The following is a 22,472-nucleotide window of genomic DNA, read 5'->3' on the forward strand; positions in this document are numbered from 1 at the left end:
AATGCCCCCCCCCATCTGGGAGGCGTCCGTGGTCAAAGTGGCCGCAGGAGGAGGTGGAACAAAGGGTTGTCCCTGATCTAAATTGGAGGGCACTAGCCACCAGCGAAGGTCCCGTTTGCAGGTTTCCATGATCCATATGAGGTGACTGAGAGGGAGTTCCTGAAAGGACCACTGAGCTCATGTGCAACCTTGCCAGGGGAACTAGAAGAACCGTGGCGGACATGGATCCCAATAGCTGCAGGACCATTCTGGCTGGGGCTTTGGATCTGGGAAGTAAGGCTCGAACTTGAGCTTGTATGGTTTGTATCCTGTCTGTAGGTAGATAGACCCGCATTCGGTTTGAGTCTATCTCTACCCCTATGAATCTTATGCGTTGAGATGGCAGCAACACAGACTTTGGCCAATTGAAGGTGATTCCAAGGGAATTGCCCAGTGATATAGTGGCTTGTAGGCTCCGCAATAGTAGATGCTTGGAGGTGGCAGTTAGGAGCCAGTCGTCTAGATACGGAAACACCTGGAATCCTAGACTTCTCAGGTGAGCAGTCATGACCGCCAAACATTTGGTGAACACCCTGGGGGCTGTGGTGAGACCAAAGGGCAGCGTGGAACTGAAAATGACTGCCTCCTAGGCTGAAGCGCAGATGTCTCCTGGATGCTTGATGTACCATGATATGGTAATAAGCGTCCTTGAGCTCTATGGAGCACATCCAAACACCTTTCTCCAGCAATGGGAGAATGGTTTGTAGGGTGGCCATTCGGAACTTGGACTTTTTGACTGAATGGTTTAGAATGCTGAGATCCAAAATGGGTCTCAAGTCCTCGGTCTTTTTTGGCACCAAAAAGAATCTTGAGTAAGTCCCTAATCCGATCTGGTCTGCGAGGACCAGTTGGATGACTCCTTTTTGCAGCAGCTTTGAAACTTCTGAGGCTGCAGTTTCCCGTTGACTGGGTGGCGGGTCCGGGATTTTTTTGGACTGAGGTGGAGAGTGAGAGAAAGGGATGGTGTAACCTCCGGCGATAATTCGAAGCACCCATCGGTCCTGAGTGATACCTTCCCAGGCTTTTAGGTGCTTCGAAAAACGACCCCCGACCCCCGACTGGCTCCGGAGCTGCACAGTCGGGCAATCCCTCAGGGACTGTGAAAGGCTAAAGAGCCACGAAAGGACTCGCGCTCTCCAGTGTTGCAGGGGCCTCTGCCACCTCTGGGACGGCATCTTCAAGAAGAATTTCCCCCTCCCCTGCCTCTGGAAAGGGGATCGTCCTGCTGTGAGGGGTAAGACTTCTGAGATCTATGGAACCACATTTTCCCTCCTCTTTTAGCCTTGGGGTAAGGCAGAAAGGGAGTGGAAAATCATGCCCCTACGGCAGTCAAAGTCTTACCTTCTTGCTCGCAGCGGGTCAATGTGTCCTTTACCTTGGGTCCAAACAAGGAGGACCCATCAAAGGGGGTGTCGGCAAAGGAAGACTTAAAGGCCTCCGCAAAATGACACAGGCGGAGCCAGGCTTGTCTCCGTAGAGCAATGCCTGTACCTGCCGCTCTACTCGCCCCTTCGGCCGCATAAGAAATGAGCCTCATCGACGAGTTTGAAATGGACGACAGTGTAGCCAGCTGAGAGCCAACCGTCTGGGCCAACTCCTCAGGCAGGTTACCCAAGAGGGTATCGGAAAGTTCTTTAATCAGATCCCTCTGAAATCTGGTAAAGTGCGTGAGATAGTTCAAGGACCTTAATGTAAAGGCCGCTGAACTTAGGGTGCGCTTACCATACCGATCCATGCTCCTAGACTCCTTATTAGGAGGATGGACGGACGTCGAAGCCTCTGCTACATCTTGCTGGGTAGCAGATGCCACCACCAAAGCATCTACAGCCACACCTTTAGTCAGGAACACTTTTTCCGGGGGTGCTGACAGGAACTTATTAGGACGAACAGGCACCGGTTCCACAGAGTCTGGGTGTTCCCACGCCCTTCGACAGATCAAGTCCAAGAGCTCGTCGAAGGGCGGAGACACCCAGGAGGCGGAGGGCTGAGCCCCCAAGGCCTTAAGGAACACCGACTCATCAGCAGAAGGGGGTTTGGATTGCCAGCCGCCTCGTTGTTTAAGGGCTTCCAGGATGTCTGCAAAGGAGACATCATCTGAGGATGACTTAGGGGACCCCTCTGCAACATCGAGATCAGTGTCTGATGTAAGAGACTCATCAGGGGAGTCAACGTGCTTCCTCTTGCACGATCTTTTCCTGGGGGGTTCCTCCGAAGAAGCTTCAGAAGGACCTCCAGGAGGGGGGGAAACCCCAGTGGGGGTAACCTCAGGCCCCAGGGCTCCGCTGTCTAGGGACAGGGGGACTGCCAAAGACCCAGTCTCGGTATGCAGGGAAGGAGCTGGGGAGACCGTGGAGGTAGCCAAAGATGATTTGGCTAACGCACTCCTCATAGCCCTGAAGGCGGGACCACCAGAATCCTGGGAGGGTCCCACCTCCGTGGCCACGACGGTAGACGGCACTCCCGCAGCCGACGCACCGAGAGGAAGGCTTGGGACCGAAAACATCAGTCCCGAAGCATCCCCCCCAGGGCCGACAGAAGAAGTCCGCGTACCGAACTCCGACTCAAGAGCCGGAGTTGGAGTAAGGGTCGGGCCCGACCCTAAAACCTCCATCGGTTCCACCAGCACCGGCTCCAACGGTGCCGAGGCTGTTGGAGGAGGAACCATAGTAGCAGGATGGACCATCGGCTCCGAAGCCGAATGGGCTGGAGCCGAAACTAACTTTTGAAACACCGGAGACTGGAAGAGTCTTAGGAGCACCCTGTCGATGTCCGAATCAGACATCTTGGAGGATCTAGATGACACCGATCAGGTCCGAACCGAATTCCCCATCAGCTCCATAGGACTAGGGGACCGGCTCCGAATGGATTCTATTACTATCAGTTCCGAGGGAGATCTCAAAACAATTTCCCTCGGTGCCGATGAGGACTTTGGCGCCGAAGGGGAAGAGTCTGAGCCGGCAACCCTCATCGGCTCCAATATCAGTGGAGCCAATGAAGGTGACCCGCCTCTCGATGCCCCAATCCTCGGCTTCGAAACCAGAGGGGTCGAGACTGGAGGCATCGAGACAGAGCGTTCCGCCCTCGGCTCCGAAGTCCGTGGAGCTGATGGAGAAGCCTGCCTAGGTTTTTTGGCAGTCGGTTCCGACAGACTGGTCGGAGCCGACGCTTTTTTCTTTTTTGAAGGAGAGGAAGAGGAAGATAAAGCCTCCTCGAAGGATGGCTTAATCAACCCTTTTAGTATTAATTTGTTCTTCCTCTCCTGGAGGACTCTTGATGAAAAGGCGTGACACACGCTACATGACTCTTGCAGGTGCTTGGCGCCTAAACAATAAACGCACGAGGAGTGGTCCGTTATGGACATTTTATAACCACACCTCGCGCACTTTTTAAACCCAGAGGGTCTATGCACTTTAGACATGCTAACAAACCTTTAAGATTAGTAATAATACAGACAAAAAACTAGCAAGTTTTAAGTTTAAAATATAAAGTTTTTTTTTTTTTTTTTTTTTAACAAACAATTCAGTACTAGTATGCACAAAACACAGTAAAAGAGGGTCAAGACCCTCTAACTTAAGCAGGTACTTGACACACAAATAAAACGCTAGTAATAGAAAAAAAGGGGAAGGCCCCTCTAACTTAAACGGGAAACCTTCCCTTAACGAAAAAACACAAATTCCTCAACAGATTTAGTTAAACACACTCGTACCACAACAATAGCTGTTAAAACAGCTTTTGGGTTCAAAATAAGCAAATTCCTGACAGGAAAAGCCTGAATAAAACAGTACTTAGCCCAGCCAAGTTTGAGACCACGTCCTAGCTTGTAAGCGGCAAATGAGATCTGGGGGATTAGTGGTGGTGCATCCTGGGATAAGAAATAGCTCAGCCAATAAGAGGCCTCGCTCTATAGCATAGCGTGCCGAGTCGGAGCCGAGGGATCGGCTCCGAGCCCATCAGTATTGAATGTAGGCGAGATAGGATCACATAACATCTATGAGTTCAGCGCAAACCTGGGCCTTACCTTTGAGATTATGGATGTAACTAAAGGATGCCTTCTGGTTATTCTTAGTTAGGGAAGCTAATTTGGATTCATGGTTAGCTTTGGAGGACTTACTACTACTAGGAGTCTTATTTGCTTGTTTAAGTTGAGGAAGGAGTAGTTTAAGTTATGAGACCACTCCTTCCTACTCTTAGACAGCAATTTCTTTCTCCTGTTGTATAGCCTATTAACAGCAGTTGTCCACCAGGCAGGTTAGGTATTCCTTGCAAATCTTGATTTGGTTATATCAGGTACGGCAGAGTCAATACAATCGTAAAGGTGCTCATATAAAGCATTGCTGTATAACTCAGCATAGGTGTCTGCTCCATCAGTGGGGGGAGGGGTTACGAAGCTATTTATGCCTTCACGTAACAGTGCATCAACTATCTTTGGATACATTTTTCATATAAATTTTAAATACAGCAGTGTACAAGTTAGACTTAGCCTGCTGTCAAAAGATATAAGCTGCTTTAATCTATGCAGTTCTCCCATCCTACATTTATTGCCTTGTTTGACTGAGTAGATGTGCTCTTTGAAATTTAGCTTCTTATGTATAATGATTCCCAAGTATTTCTACTTGTACACTTGTTCAATGGGTCCAGAGATGCCCCTAATATTAAGTTAACCAGCGTCTGGAGGGAGTACCTGGTCCTGCCATTGTTTACCAAAGTAGATTATGTTCCATTTCCTCTCATTATGATGGGTTTGATATTGTGAATATAATATTTTAGGGAACTGATCCTACATTATGTCACTAAAGAGTTATAGCTGTTTGTCTGCACTAGAGTAGAGTCATCCACATGTTGTATTGTTTGGATTCATTCTCTTTGTGCAGTTGTCCTTATCAGTCTAGACTAAGAAAAGGAGTGTCCATAGGATGGACCCTTCACAGGGATGAAGGAAATTAAGTTTATGTATTTGTTTTTGGTTAAGGATGCTAAATGGTAGCAGCAGGAATGTCTCCAGTGGTAAAATGTCATCAGTGTTGTAATCAGACCTGCTGGGCCTGACCACTAGAGTTGTTTGAACAGGGGATAAGCACAGCTATTGGACAGTGTTGGATAAGTATCACCCATTCCTAAATCATCATAGCTTTCTGACCGAGAGACTCGGATCTGGTTACCTCCTGTTTATTGCTGTAGCATACTACCAACATATTATTTGTGTGAATTACTACTACACCCTGGAGAAGGTAGTATTGAAATGCCTGCAGTGCTACACGTATTACCCTCACCTAGATAATTTTGATATGCAAGATTGCTTCCTGTTCCATTTATGCCCCTTGGATCATCTGCTTTAAACCACTCCAGGTTAGACATATACATGGTGAGTATGACCGTCAACAGAGGAGGGACAAAGGAACTTTCTCTGCTCAAAAACATCAGATGAAGCTACCATTGTAGATGTATTTGGCACGTTTTGGACAAATGAATGCTTTGGTCAATGGAGTCTTTGAACTGACACTACTGTACATGGAAGGTGCACTGCAGGAACCTCATAAGAAACCCTGTGAATGTTAACTGCAATGGGCCTTAACACTTTGAATAACAGTAGCTATAGATGAAAGATAGTATAACAGGAAGTTGAGTTTGCGTTTACTGCAAATAATTTATTCTATCCTCCAGTAATTTAATCAATTTTTAATGGTGTCCAGGTAGACACCTACAATTTATTTATTTATTTGTCATTTGTTAACCGGGTTAGTCCATCTGGGCAGAAGCCTATTTTCAGGGGAGACCTGAGGAGAAAAGCTCCAGAAATTGCAAAAGACAAATTACAATGTAAAACAACAATATCAGTTTATAGAAGAAATAAGTAGATTCCAAGTATTAGTAGTTCAAAACTACACATTCAATTAACAATGAGAATAAAAAAAGTAAGATCCAAAGATACAATAAAGAGGGTAACTAGTTTACAGCAGTATTTCTGTATTAGCAAAGTAGCAAGAGTTATTAAGAGAGAAGCTTGAAAGAAGGATAAAAGAGGGATGAAGGAATCAAATGTGTAGAGGATTAAACTTTGTAAGCCAAGTGGGTAGCTAGGCGGGAGAGAGACTGCATATAAGTTATATTGGGTCATAACAGTGGCAGATTTTGTAATGGCTCCAACTGGGACTTCACAGTGTTCACTGAAATTCCCAAGGACACATAAATATGAAGCAAACAGTCCCTCCCTCAGCTTTACCTTTAAAATGCACCTGCCACAAAGACTCCTAAGATCCAATAACCAAAACCTTATTCAGCTGTACAAACCCCTTCACTCTCCGGGACAAAACCTCCTGTCCTTTGCCCTGGCACGCATATGGAACTCCCTTCCTCCCTCCATTCATGCCACCACCAACCTCCCTGTTTTTAAAAAATCACTTCATTCACATCTAACTTCAGCATGGGAATGCTCCTGCTACCACCCCTCATAGCCTATTCTCCATTTCCTACAAGCAACTACTCCATATATTAAGAGACACTAAATAATAAGCCAACTGTAATAACATCTTATAATTCTCTAAGCATACAACTCCATTCGAGAAACTATATATTCACTACAGCAATTCTTTGTTTTTTTCTTACACGATTTAACCAAAAAATTTTTTCATGTACCTGCTTAATTCTTAGCTTTCAACAAATGAAACCTATCATGGCATTGTAACTGCTTAATCATTGCTATGTCTAGAAGCTACAAATAACTGAAATTGTAAACTTCTGTAAACGTTTTAATCTTTGTTTGGTCTTGAAGGTACAAATGACTGAAATTGTAAACTTTTGTCACAGTTGTTCTGTAGTTTAGTCTTTAACCTACAAATGATTGAAATTGTAAACTGTAATCTTTGTTTTGGTGCTTTTCTCCCCGGGACTCCATTGAAAACAGGCTCTTCTTGGCCCAATGGACTATCCTGGTAAACCAACTGCAAATAAATAAATAAATAAATGTTGCTTTTAGAAATAAATCCTTCGAAGGAGCCAGACGATTCTCATTCCTCTCCATCTTATGTGTCATAGTATTCTAAAGTATGTTCATTGTAAATTGAGTACTACCTCTAGAAATAAGACTGGCTATCACCTCTCCCTCAATTAAATTATTAAACCAGAAGCACAACATGCCTGTAACACCTTCCAAACCTTCCCCAGTACAGAAAAGAACATCAGCTTTACACGCACATACACACAAAGCACCTTTAAAATGCAAGCTGGCATATTTCCTACTAAACAGTGAAAGAAACAGACTACATGCAGCATATCACATATCACATGTTATTTGCACTTTATTGATAATATTTTTATTGTGTGGGAAGGTGACACTTTGCAACTTGAAGATTTTATCACTTATCTCAATCAAACAACCCCCTTTCTGAAATATACCTTTTCCCACAGCTCTGCTTCAATCACTTTTTTTATATATGCAGATTTCTAAGGACACCAACAATAACAGAATCATCATTGATCTCTTCAGAAGACCGAGTGATAATTTACTACTCCACAGTAAACTTTTGCATCCTGCAGTAACTAAGTATAATGTAAAGAAGTCCCAGGGCTATAGATCAGTTAGAATTACCACAGAGATGGAACCCTTCTGAGAAACCTGAACAATTTAGAGAATGATTTCCTTGTGAGAAGCAAGGAACTAAAAAGGATCAAAGCACCTTCACTCAACCTCCTTATTAGGAGAATATTAAGAAATTCCACGGAGAATAACAAATGCAAAAATAGCTGCATCTTGATATACACTCTGGCTTATCACAATATCAAAATGTTATTAAAGAAAACTGGGTCATTGTCACAGGAAACCCTTATCTGATTAACATCTTGGGTGAAGCCTCATCCTTTGTTTACCAGAAAGCCAGGAGCATATACATATATACATATATACAAATATACATATACAGCAAGGTGATCATTTTTATTGCCCTTATTTAAAGAAAATCATTAAGACCGGTGTAAGAGGTGACTATAACATACAAAAGTTATTTACAGGCACAGTGCAATGAATGTGATGTGCTTCATGTTGGCAAGACTATAAATAAACTTAAGTGTAGGATTTAATGTCATCTGGCAGAAATCCGCTTTGGTTATAAAAAAAAAGAAGTTATGTACTTACCATAACGTTCCATGTGTGTTGTCCATCTCATCCTTTATTCTCCCTGTTGGGTCAGATCTGATCCATCTGATCGGTCTCGGCCATTAAATCAGCTCAAGGTCCTCAGTTTAGCTCATGGGCATTCTTCCCTACCCACAATGCAATTCCCTGACCACCTCAGATCTTGTTTCCCACAAACAATGACTGCGTGAATAATGTCATTACAGTAATATTAAAAAACCCTAGTATTTCTGAGGCTATACAGTCCTGTAAAAATCCAATTAGCACTACTCAGTCTTCCAGGAAAGTAGGTAGGGGGCTATGGTGGGTGGGTTGTGAGAATAAAGGATGAGATGGACAACACACATGGGACATTATGATAAGTACATAACTTCTTTATGTGATGTTGTCAATCTTGTCTTTATTCTCACTGTTGGGACAGCGTCCCTAGCTACCTGATTCTTGGATGGCTCATGGGAGAACATTCCTCAGAACCATAGAGCCAAAGGAAGCTCTACTCCTGAAGGCCAAATCTAACTTGTAATGAGTAATAATGGTATGCAGCTTTGCCCAAGTTGCAGCTGCACAGATGCTATCCAAAGGTAATCTAGCTTGGAAAGTGTGAAGGCATATACTGATCTGGTGGAATGAGCTGTGATAGCATTTGCTATAGTCTTGTTAGAGTTGTAAATGAAAGATATACATTGTGAAAGCCAATTGGATAGTGTTATTTTAGAAACTGGTTCTCTTTTCCGAGTTTCTGAATAGGAGACAAATAGTTGATCTGACTTTCTAAATTCTGATGGTTCTCTGCAAATAAAAGCATAGCTGTCTATGAACATCTAAAAGATGTAAAGTGTACTCCCCTTTGTTTTGAAAATTTGGAAAGAACGCCGATAAGTCAAGAGACTGATTGAGGTTATTCTCTGAGACTACTTTAGGTAAAAAGGAAGGATTAGTGCACAGAGAGACTCTGTCCTTGTGGAAAATTATATAAGGAGGCTTGGAAGATAGGGCCTGTAACTCCAAAACTCTCCTTGCTGAAGTAATAGCTACTAAAAAGAGTGTTTTCCATGAAAGTATTTAAGCTCGCACGTAGCCACTGGTTCAAAATAAGAGGATATGACTTCTGATAAGACAAAATTCAAGTCCCAAGGGGGAATTGGGTTTCTATATGGGGGTCGAATTAAAGTTGCACCTCTAAGAAATGCTTTGCAAAGTTTGTTTGAAATGATAGCAGTGCCATTTTGTCCTATATAAAAATTGGAGATTGCTGCTAACTGCACTCTTATAGTAGCCGCAGATCCCCCGCATTGAATAATTTGGCTAAAAATTCCAGGATAGAATGTAATGGAGCTGTGAGTGGGTCTATCTTATTATTTTTATTTTATTTATTTAACATTTGTTTACCGGGAAAATCCTACTTGGAACAAAGCCAATTTTCAACGGAGGCCCAGGGACAAACCCTCCAGACACATGTCTTTGAAACGTGGGAGGAAACTGGAGCACCCATAGGAAACCCACACAAATGCAGGGAGGACATGCAGATTCTGCACAGAAGGCACTCCAGCCAAGAATCGGACCAGAGAACCTCTTGCTGTGAGACGACAATGCTACCGCTGCACCACTGCACCGTCCATTAGTATTTGACCAAGCTACAAATCTTTCCCATTTGCTTTTGTACAATTTCCAAATGGACATTTTATGAGAAACTAGCAAAATTTGTTTAACTGGAGAAGATAGTAAAGGAAACCTGGCTATCATGGGAACTGGAGCAGCCAAGCTGCAAGTTTGAGACTGTTTATGCTGGGGTGAACTATTCCGAATGGATGAGTCAGAAGATCCAGAGCTGGGAACAGAATCCATGGTCTGTTTCTTATATGAGGCTGAAGAAAGGGGAACCATATCTGTCAAAGCCAATAGGGAGCTATTAATATCATTGTGGTCTCCAACAAGCTTGTTTTCTGTAGGACCTTGGGTATTAGAGGTACTGGTGGAAAGGCATGCAGAAGTCCCGGGGGACAATCGTGAACAAGTGCATCCCTTGGTGACTTCCCCATTGGGGGAATCAGGGGAAAGCAGCTGCTGCATTTGGGATTAATGGGTGATGTAAAAAGATCGCAGCAAGTTTGACCTCATTTCTGTAAAGATCTCTTCTGCAACTTTCTGATTGAAGGACCACTTGTGTGGCCATAGAATGCTCTGCTCAGTTTGTCTGCAATCACACTGGAACTCTCCAGGATGTGCATTGCTATGAGAAAATGGTTGAAGACCTCTACCCATTGTCATACCCTCGGGGCTTCTTGACATAGGGGATAAGAGCTGGTCCCCCCCCCTGTTAGCTTTTGTACCAGACAACCGACATGTTGTTTGACTGAATTGCTATTGTACCCAGAGGGAGGCAATCCTGAAATGCTTGTAATGCCAGAAGCACCGCCCTCATCTCTAGAACATTTATGTGCAAGTGAGCCTCATACTGATGCCAGGTACCTTGGATAGTCTTTCCCAGATAATGCCCCCCCACCCTAGCTGGGAAGCATCCATGGTCACTGTGGCTTGGGGCTGAGGAGGGACAATGGACAGCCCTGAGACACTAGGGAAGATTTGAGCCACCACTGAAGGTCTCTTTTGCAGGAGTGGGTTATTAGAACCTTGTGTGTTATCGGAAGATCATGAAAGGACCACTGAGTAGAAAGTAACCACTAGAGAATTCTCATATGAGAAAGAGCTAGTGGGATTAGAACTACTGAAGCTGCATTTTCCCTAGCACTTATAGAACTAGCTTGGCAGAAGCTCATCACTTCCTGATCAATGCCCTGATATCGTATCAAAGGCTGTGCACCCTGTCTTGAGGACATTTTGCCGACAAATTATTTGTGTTTATGTGAGCTCCTATAAATACCAAAGATTGACATGACTCTAGTGCAGATTTTTTGTAATTTATTGTAATCTCTAGAGAGGAACAGAATTGTTCATAGGTTCACAGGTAGGTACTAGGCTACTGGCCATAGGGCCTATATAAGCCTAGCCAAATGGTACCCTGGCTTTTGCCACCCAACAAAATTATTTTCCTGTACCCCTGTCAAGCAGAGCCACAGAAGTGATCCCCGGGGTGAATTTCCTATCTCCCATCCAATCATCAAGATTTTTCTTGAAGAGTGCTAATGAGGAGCTTTGTTTGATATAGATAGGTAGTTTGTTCCAGAGTATGGGAAGTCTCTGGGACAAGCATCTATCCCTCCAGCATGTTCTGGTTATTGTGGTGGCAAGGTTTAGGTCCCTAGAGCGTGTAGCTCAGAGGGATTGGGATTTCTTTAAGTGGAGCATGTCCAACAGCTCCAGGTTTGACATAACTTTGTATGTTAGGCAGAGATCACCTCTGAGTAGGCGATATGTGACAGAGTAAAGCTGGAGTTTTTTGAGACAGTCTGCGTAGGGCATCTGTTTGAGGCCAGTAATCCTCTTTGTGAGGTATTTCTGCGGCCTTTCCAGTTGTTGTAGATGTCTTGTGAGGTACATACCAAAAGGGCCAGTGTACTCTAAATGGGTCTAATGAGTGATGAGTAGAGGGGAACAATGGCCTCATTTTTCCTGGATGAGAAACCTTTTGTGATGAGGTGTGCCACATAGAAGGATTTCCTGACTACTGTGGCAATGTGATTATCAAATGAGAGACTACTGTCCACCTGTGTCCCATGGTCTCTTATCACACTTTTAGAGTTAAGTAGACTACCGCCTATGTGGTAGTTCTTGGATACAGAGGTTTTACCAAAAGGGATGACAATGCACTTTTTGGCATTAAGCTGGAGGCCATGGCTTTGACACTAGGCATCTGTCTTAGTGAGGCCCTTTTGTAGGATGTCCATATCGTTAGGAGTTTTGATTATGGCTCCTAGTTTGCAGTCATCTGCCAAAGAACTTCTGTGTTAGCCTGTACTTCAGAGAAGTAGATACCAAACAAGAGAGGACCCAGGACTGAACCCTGTGTTACTCCACTTGTCACTGATCTGAAGTTGGATTTAGAGTCTGCTACTTTCACAGTGTGGGTTCTGTCAGTGAGCCAGTTGGCAACCCATCTTGTGACATAGGGATTTACATCTAGTTTAGTAAGTTTATATATAATTCCAGAGTGGGGGATGGTGTCAAAAGCCTTACCCTCATCTACAGCTTTGGTGACTGCTTCAAAGAAGTCTATCAGGTTTAGGAGACATGATCTGCCTTTTACAAACCCGAACTGGGTAGGGTCCAGAGTTTGGAGATTACCGATGTCATTGTTTATAAGTTCCATGATGATACATTCCATAGCCATGCAGACCAGGCTTGTCAGCCTAATGGGGTGGTAGTTCCCGGGGTCTGTGGTGCCTCCCCCTTTGTGGAGTGGGATAACCGTTGCTGTGCGCCATTCATTAGGCACAAAGCCTGAGGTGAGGCTATGATTGAACATGGTACTTAGGTGGGGTGCCAGTTCGTTCTGTAGTTCATGTAGAACGCAGCCTGGGATGTTGTCAGGTCCCATGGATGCTGTGTTCTTGGCTTTGGAGAGTGTGTTTTTTATCTGTGCAGTGGTGATTACATGAACTTTGCATTCTTTCTGTATAGAGATGGGCCCTTTAGGGGGTGAGAGAGGAGTAAAGTTAGCACTGAACCTATCTGCCAGGATGTTGCTAATATCAGTTGGTTCTGTATATTTAGTGCCATTGTGCTGTAACTCAGAGTAGATCTGAGTGTTGCCATTGAGATTCTGGAGCCCTGATTGTGCGGGCTTCCTCTGCCATGAGAGTGGCATCTTCCATTATTGTTCCCCCCTCTGCCCCTGGGGGAAATTTCACCCTGTGTATCATGGAAAGACATCTGGGATTTTCTGAACCACATCTTCCCACTTCCTCTTTGACCTTTAGGGAAGGGTCTGGTAGATGTGGAAACATGTACTACAATGACAGACAAGGTCTTGCCTTCCTGTTTACACCTGGTGAGCATTTCCTTCACTTCAGTCCCAAAAAGAGAAGAGCCATAAAAAGGGGCATTAACAAAGGAAGACTTGAAGGGCTGTGCGAAATTGCCAAGGCACATTAATGCCTGTCTCCTAAGAGCAATACCTGAACCCACAGCCCTACTCGGTCCATCTGTTGCATAAGATATGAGCCTCATGGAAGAGTTTACAATTGAATTGAGGGTGGCGAGCTGAGCATTAACCTTATCTGCTACTGCACCAGCTACAGCTCCTTGGAGGGAGTCTGTAAGTTCCATCAGCAGGTCCCACTGTAGCCTAGTAAAGTGGGTAAGGTAATCCAGTAACTGAAATGCAAAGGTTGCTGGTGAAAATACCTGCTTCCTATATCTATCCATCAACCTAGAGTCCTTATTAGAAGGATGGATAGAGGAGCTGGTCTCCGATAGCTCCTTCTTGGTGACCGCCACCATGACCATTACATCAACTGCTACACCTTTAGTTAAAAAAGCCTTATCTTTTGGGGCAGTTAAATATTTTGCTGACCTTCTAGGAGTAAGGTCTATGGTATCTAGGGTCTCCCAAACCTTCTGAGATTAGGTCCATAAGCTCATTAGAAGGAGAAGTCACCCAAGAGGTGGAAGGGTGAGACACAAAAGCCTTCAGGTAAACTGACTCCTTAGCTGAGGGGGTGATGGACTGCCAGTCACATCTCTGTTTTAATATCTTGAGGATGTCTCCAAAGGAGACATCTTCAGGAAGTGAGCATAGGGAACCTTCTGCCTCATCAAGGTCAGTATCTGATGTGATAGACTCCTCAGGGGAGTCAAGATGCTTCCTCCTGCAGGTCCTCTTCTGAGTGATGTCCTCAGTGGATAGTCTGGGGAGGTTTCAGAAGAGAGGTGAGTCCCCTAGTGAACATCCTGAGGTCTGGGGTCTTTATGATCTTGTGAAAGTGTTAACTGAGAGGAGAAAGACAACTGACAACTGACCCGAAGTGGGAGGAAGATCCAATGTAGATTGTGACTTTGATTTGGAAACAGTCAAAACCCTCCAAATAACCTCGAAGGCATACTGCCCCCACTCTGAGAAGTCCCTCAGATCTGACAAAGAAGTCATCGGAGCCAATGGTATCCACGGCTCTGGGACAGAAGCTCTGAGGCTGAGGTAGGAACTGAACTCATACGTGCTGAAGCCCTGAGAGACAAAGTCAGATCCAGGGAGATCTGAGCTAGCTCTGAGGATCCGACCGGAGAGTGCCGGCTCCTAGTGATGGCCTGCTCCAACTGGAGGGAAATACTCAGGGCAGATGTCTCCTCCGAGGGAATCAAAGGCCCTGGAGCTGGCGTGGGCACAATCTGGAGATTAGAATCTTCTGGCTCTGAAACCGAGGAATGGGTTGGAGGAGGAACAGGTACCAGAGAGGGGGGGCTGTGTCTGGTCTGATTCCTTTGGGCTTGGATCCCGCAAGTGTTTGGCCAGGTCTGGAGTCCTCAGTAGCCTTTGCACAATCCTATCCACGTCTTTGTCAGATAAGCTCCTGGTAGACTGAGTAGACAATGTAGGAGATCTGGACTTGGCTAGTAGCAGAGATGGGAGCTGTGAAGTTATTGGTTCTAGGGTAGGGGAACAGCTCCGATACTGAATTTCTGTAGGAGCCAAACACGTCGGAGGCAAGGGTTCTGATGGCTCCAAAACCATCTTGGATCCAGCTGCCACTGTCTGCTCTGAAGAAAATGGTAGAGCAGACAGTCGAAGAGTTTTAGAACTTGGCTCCGATGAAGTTTTCAGAGCTGAAAAATGTCATTTTAGTGTTTTTTCAAAAGTTTTTGGAGAGGACTCAGCTGTAATCACCTCTGAAAAAGTTTTTTTTTAATAAACCCTTTAAAATCAATTTGTTTTTGCCCTCCATAAGCACTCTTTGATTAAAGCCATGGCATATGGAGCATGGTTCCTGGAGATGAAGAGGCTCCAAGCAATACACACACAATGTGTGTGTGTGTGTGTGTGTGTGTGTGTGTGTGTGTGTGTGTGTGTGTGTGTCACTAAGGGGCATCTTCTTCCCAAATTTTTCACATTTTCTAAATCCAAGTGGTTTCCTTTCCTGTTTGTGTGACATTGCCAGGGAAACAAGTAGAGAAAAATATAGAGAAACAAACCCACAATCAAACACACTAGGGAAATATGCAGAAGACAGAAGTTTTTACTTTAAATATAATCGTCCTCTAAGTAAAACAGATGAAAAGAAGGGAGGAAAGAAAGATGGGGGAAAACTGAGATGTCCTCTAATAAAAAAACAGACAAGACTTAAACACCCTCTAATTAAAACAGGTGATAAAGGGGGTAGGGAACACTCGCTCAAAGAAATTAAGCTGTTAGGAAAGACAAAAGGTAAAAAGGTAAGTTTAAGCTAAATATAGGAAAGACAGTCAAGAAAAATTCAATACTTAGCCCAGAGCTAATAATAAGAGAAACCTCTTTTCTGCACAGTAAATGAGATCTGATGTGGTTGGGGAATTGCATTATGGGTAGGGAAAAATGCCCACGAGTTAATCTGAGGACCTTGAGCTGATGTAATGGCTGAGATGGATCCGATGGATCAGATCCGGCCTAACAGTGAGAATAAAGACAAGACTGACAACATCACATCAATGCACTAGCCAAACACCTTTCTCTGCATAGAAGACACACAGATTTTAAGTTCCCGATTTTGGATCACATAGACATGGGTAATCTTGAAGGTGATATCCTGAATGTACTATAAAAATGTGAATTTAAATGGCAATTAAAGTTGAACTCTTTGAGAAAGCCCAGACCAAATTATTACTGTTTTCTTAAAAGTATACTGGAAATTAGAAGATTGCCACATTGTTTATAGGACTAATTTTATTTTATTTTTCCACTATCCTTATGTATCCACTATCATCTTTCCAATTTTCCATGATCATTTCTTTCCAGTTGTTTTTAATACCATGGTAAATAGTATTTAATAGTAGTGTATAATATGTTTCAATCATCACACCTCTTTTAACTTAAATATAGAATACTTTTTCCCATTATTATTGCAAATGATTTTTAATAGCAATACTAGCCAAATATTCTTTAATTATCACACATTTTTAGTTATTATTATTTTTTTAATTTAATTTATATTGGGTTATTAGTTTATTTTTAAGTATTGATTTTAGTGTTATTATATATGGAATGTTAACTACTTTTATAAAGACACTAATTTTTTTTGTCTCAAACTGGTTAGCACATAGTTGATGCACTTTTCCAGGTTTAACTTACTCACTAAATGGACATAAAAGGTTGTATTTTTATTTTAATTTTGGTTTACTGTTTTTTACTGTGCATATTCGTTAGTTTTAGTAAGATTTTTTGTAGATATATATTTTTAGGGCTCTTGTACACAGACCTGAAGAAGTCTAGAGAGATGAAAACAATCTTTGCTAACAATAATTTATGGAAATAGATTATGTTTTGGGCTATATATTTTTTTCTGGATGCCAAAATATATTTTTTGATTGCCAAATGAATGGTCAAATGTTTAAATATTTCCAACCATGTATTATAATGTCTGTGATAAATTCACAGATTTTGTTTAATAATAATCTGTTTAATAAGAAGTACCACATCATTATTAATTTTTTAATTTTATTTAAAGTGCATATGGTTTAAATTATTAGGACATTTAGTAAGTAGGGCAGTGCTAGCTTGAGCACCACACTGATAAGAATGGGGGAATTAATTTGAATTTAACATGTATAACAATACACTTTGTTTTACAACAAAATAAACCACTCCTATACCTGATAACAGGTACATAATCAGAATGTCTGGGATGACACTATCGTTCTGTTTATTTTTTGTTTTGTTTTTATCATTTGTCTGTGTGCTTAATAAAGGATTTTCAACTGGAAAAATACTGTCTACCCTGCTTGGATTACTTCTGAATACCTGCTAGAATTAACAGTTCTGTACAATATTAATAATATTTCAAAATAAGTTTTTATTTTTTGATTTAGGAAGTTTTTTAAATTCACTAGTTCTACCATTTTCTGTTTTTTTCTGCTTTTTAATATATAATGATTAATTAGATATACAGAAATTGAAAAGCTTCAATGTAGAGAAATTTCTTGCACTGTTTTATTTCGGACCCACTATATTTGCATAGTGGGTTGTTTGAGACTTAGTGGATACCATGAAGATTATTTGTTTCATATTTCCTACTAACATTCAAGTTTTATCTTTGAAGGCAGAGTTGCAGTAAAAAATGTTGCTATGCAGTCTTTGAATGAAGTACTGGTTACAGTAGTGCACAAGAAGCGCAGCTGACAAGTATGTTTATAAAATATTCACAATTCAGAATCTGTATGAATTGGACTTTACATCTTCCAAAAAGACTGGTATTACATACCAGTGCCAAGGTATAAAGTGGACACACTGACTGCAGAATACTGTATAATAATTAAGCTACAACTACTCAAACAATATTATTGTGATGGAGAAACTAAAGTGAAGCCAGGGGACAAAAATAAAAATGCCTGTCAATAATTACCAAGCCGTGGTGGTACAGCGGTAGCATTGTTGCCTCACAGCAAGAGGTTCTCCTGTTCGATTCTCGGCTGGAGTGCCTTCAGTGTGGAGTCTGCATGTCCTCCCCAAGTGGCCTCTAAAACACATGTGTGAATGGGCATGCCTTAGCTGAAGGTTGGGTGTCAGGGCTGGCAACTCGGCACCATAAAAATCTACTGCCAATCATTAGTGGACCGGAGTTCTGCTGTGGCGACCCCTAACTGGGAAAAGCCAAAAAAGACAAACAACAACTGTTTACAAAGTTAATAGTACTGTCTTCATAAAATAAATAAATTTTGTATAATTTCTTCCCCTCTTTACACAAACACTGTTTGAAGAGCATAACTAACTATTTTATTTACTGCTATTTGATTACTGGGAAATTCTGACTGGGTAGGTGCCCATTTTTAGCAGAGGCCTGGGAGAAAAGCTCCAAAGTATTACAAAAACATTTTAAGAACAATAATTTTACAGTCTTCAAAAATAATACAAAAACATCTACAGTTTAAATAATTATACCAAATTAGACATAACATGAAACACTTGTTAAGAATATATAGAATTTGCATGATAATGATTTAATATTTAGAGACATGTTAGATAGTTTACATTGAAATTAAAAGTAAGTTAGAATAATACATGCAGGAAATTGCAATATGAAGTGAAAGAAAAACAAGGTTATGGCATATTTAGAAAGACAGTCGGGAGAGAAAATGATTGAAGAAAGGAAGTAAGTGAACAAGGGAGAGTAAGGAGGCCTAACGTATGAATAGGAACTTGTTAATATTTAGGAATACAGTTTATCTTGGGGTTGAGCAATAACAGGGACAAATTTTGGCTAGGAAGTCATTCAGAATGGTTTTGAAGAACTGGAATGACCTGACTGATACAGATAACTAGTTTCAGGCCCTAGCAACATGGTATGAGTACAGACCATGCCCAGCAGATTTGATAGGTTTAGGGACAGTGACAAAAAATGGTCTCCAATTTCCCACCAGACACCACCATGGAAAACATTAATAGTAACAGAATTTAATAGTTTATGGACAGATTTTATTCTTTACCTGCTTTATACATATTTTACCATTAGTCCACTTAAACAGTAAATATTCTCAACACCATTAATTTATTCTGTCCCAGGCACTCAGATACTTGTCTTGCCCCAAGCAGGTTCAGGCTCTCTTGTCAGTTTTCCACTGTTCATACCACAACTTTCTTCAGACAACACTCTCTCAGGCTGTTCATATCCAGAATTGCCTAACTTAACATCACTGTCTTTCAATATTTCTTGAATTTAGCCTGTAATACCTGTCTTACCATAAAACTCTGTACAAAACGTGTCATAATCTTAATTACATGTACTAAAGAAAATGACATAATATACAAATAAACATGTAGATGACTATTTTTTGTATAATAAAGTGAAAGAAGACAAAACTAACCAGACAAAAGCTTAAAAAAACATAACAGTAAATATACACTACCACAAAAAATCTTATATAATAGTATAATAGCAACAACCATAGATGGGTATGGGTAATGCCTAACTTACTCATGGATGTCCTTGTTTGGTTACTTGGATTTCACCCTCATGACCAAACGTCACCAGCTCTGGATAAACCAAGTATTATCCACACACCAACATGGATTATTGCTAAACTAGCCTACATTAAATCCATCACAGGATATTAAAGTCTGCTGCGAGGTGTTCTGAATAATGAACAGAGCCAGCATGGCTTACAAACAGAGTTAGCTGCTTGTTATATTAGCAGGGTATGTCCAGTACGCCTCTCTATTTTGTTCATGCATAAAGATATTAGCAGTAACCTGAGAATGGATCCTTAAGAGTCACTTATTTTTATTGTGGCAGAGTAGGACTTATTACTTTGTTGCTGTAGAATCATTCTACACTTTCCATTTAGTTACTGAGGAAATCCTTGAAGCAGGAAAGAATGAGTGTCCTAAGGCCTTCTTCAAAGTCACACTGGTCATTAGTACAAGATGATTTAAAGGACTCTCTATTGAACTGTCAGAACTCACAGTGTTGTGTTTCAAAATACTGAAAAAATACCAAAAATACAAGAGTCTCTCTGCTTTCTCCAAGCATGGGAGGCAAACCCCCCAACATCGTACAGATGTTTATATGCTATATCTGAAATCCCCACACCTTGGAGAAAAAGGAATATTCCAAGAAAAGGCCGTCTTAGGCTTGGTATGCATATGTCAGGGATTCTGGTCATTCAGGTTTCACATTTAAGGACTCTGCACTGCAAGTGTCAGCAATGCAAACTGTGATCAATTTAAAGTGTTGAATCTGTAGGATAAATACAGGAATTCGGTTCCAACATGTCTCTTTTTATCCTTTTGGTAGGCAGCATTACTTAACTAACTTAGTTTGGCCATAGAATTCTCCACTCCATGTCCAGACTTGAATCCATGCTAGATGTGTACAAATGTACTTTACAGCTGGAGACTACTGGCTTGTTGTAGGTACATCATCTTTTTGCTTTCTTAGTAGTCTTAGACACGTACTGTTCAACCTCCTGTCTATGTCTTCCCTGGTAAATAGTTATACCAGTTCTTACTTTTCCATAGTTTTGGAACCTCTTTTTCATTAAGGCTTTGGTAAATGAATATTTGCAATGATGTGGCAACAGTGAGTGCCCCTTGTCTTATGAATATGGATGTTTGCATCTCTGTGGAGGAAATGTACCTCTGTATTTTCCCTTTTTGGAAGTATTTCAAGTTCAGTGCTGTGCTGACTCAGAGAAGCTGAGACATGGATACTATGACAATTACATTAACAGTAGCTGGTCAATAGTTCTGATCATGTAATTTTGTGGGCTGCTGGAGAAAAATAGATTGATAATCTGTGCTATATGTATGTCAGTACTATAAACTGATAACAGGCTGTGCTACTTGTGCATCAGCACTCTTTTAGAAGCATTGCTTTGCTTCTCGCTGTTTGTTTTTATCAAGGCTTTTAAGCCTCTTCAGAAACCCAAGGAGTATGCCATGGCATAAAATTTGGATGTCAGAGTAATTTCTTTTAACTGTCTTTATTCTAGATGGCGTACATTTTTGTCTACTTGCCTATTTCTGATGGTCTTCCTCATTTTCACATGCAGTAAAGTCTCTCCTTCTTTTCCATGACAGTCCTGATAAAGTATGTCATCTAGAAAAAAGTATTTGCAATATGTTTTTGTAGCAAATATCTGCTTAGCATAGGTAAGAAGATGGTGCTAATGCCGTCAATAGCTCTGTCAATGTTGACTATTATCGTAATGAACACTTAATAAATTCATGTTTGTAGTGAGTGTTGCAGTCAACAATACCTTAAATACTTCACTTTAAAATATAAATTAAGAAATATGAGTAATAAATGTTGAGTTATTTAAATGCACTTCCAAAAGTTTACAGTTTTGTACAGTTAAAATAACAATATTACAATAATGGATGTGAGATGACAACTATACAATTATTATCCTACAAATGAGAAATCAAACATATCTTCTCTCATCTTCAAAAGACAACAGACAATGGGCACCTTTAACTATCATTCAGTATTGGGGATTGGCATAATGATTGAGGTGTTTACCTCACAGACACAAAGTACAGAGTTTGATTCTCAACACTGAAGAGAAACTGGCTACAGGAGCGGCCTTAGGTCAACTGGTGCCCTAGGCGAAATGGCTCCATGGCACCCCCCCACATCCCCTTACCTACACCAAATAAATACTGGAAAAGTACCCTTGCTAGAGCGGTGCCCTAGGCGGCCGCCTAGTTGGCCTATGCCTAAAGCCACCTATGACTGGCTAGGCTTAAAATGACCTGCATAGCAGCTAAACTAGTACTTACCTATAAACATATAAAACTGGAGTGCGTGTGTGTGTGTGTGTGTGTGTGTGTGTGTGTGTGTGTGTGTGTGTGTGTGTGTGTGTGTGTGTGTCTCAGTCACCACAAAAAGACTAACAGTGCTCTTCATACTAGATCAGTTTCTGCATCACAGTTAATATTGATTTGAACGTGTTGTCTAATAAAATGTTTCCTGAATGGTCCACTTTTTCATAAAACAAATCACTCCTTTGATGTATTTTAACATATAAAAAAGTAGATACTACAGTGATATACTACACCAGGATGTGTGTATCACAAGCTGAGTAGCTTGTGTAAAAACTGTGACAGTTGCAAGCATTAGGTTTTACTGGATCCTTGCTTGTGATTGTTATTAGTGTAAAGCTCACAAAACTATAGTATAGCACCTTGTAATAATAGAATGCTTCTTACATACCTCTGGATCATAATGCTCCTCTACAGCTGGCTCTGCAGCAATGCATTTCATCCTGGTGGCAAACCGGAGTGTGGACAGCTGAAAGAGTAGAAACAGAAAGGCAGCATTACTTAGCAGAAGCAAAATAAAACAGAACAAATCAAAACAAAGCAGCTTTCTGCAAATCTGATTATCTCACAATAGGTAGCCTCAGTCATCAGTGAAAAATTCATAATACCACAGTGAGATAATAGTTTTAAGCAACATTAATTACCTTTGTGGTCAGAACTATAAAATGTCTCTTATTTCCCACAGTTTGGAACGAATGCATCTAGACCAGATGATATCAACATTCCATAACACAGCCTTGTCTGACACTGCTAATAATGTTTTTTAACTTTTATATTTACAAACATTTTATGCTTGGTCTTCTAAAGCTTCTCTACTCTGCAAATATTCTTCCTCTGAGGACATAGCACCTTGCCATAAGTATTAGTATTATCAAGAAAACTAGTATCAGAGGATCTGGC

General features: G+C 41.5%; 1 protein-coding gene across 1 annotated transcript in view; it reads right to left on the reverse strand.

Annotated features, from left to right (window-relative positions):
- KIF9 (kinesin family member 9) overlaps window positions 1-22,472 on the reverse strand; it is a 1,986,094-nt gene that overhangs the window by 1,018,154 nt on the left and 945,468 nt on the right. The window contains exon 9 of the mRNA XM_044066028.1: window positions 21,964-22,041. Within this exon, the coding sequence (XP_043921963.1) occupies window positions 21,964-22,041 (78 nt within the window). The remainder of the gene's footprint in view (window positions 1-21,963; window positions 22,042-22,472) is intronic.

This window comes from Protopterus annectens, chromosome 3.part0 (assembly GCF_019279795.1).
Source record: "Protopterus annectens isolate FY-2018-M chromosome 3.part0, PAN1.0, whole genome shotgun sequence".
Taxonomy (NCBI): Eukaryota; Metazoa; Chordata; order Ceratodontiformes; family Protopteridae; genus Protopterus; species Protopterus annectens.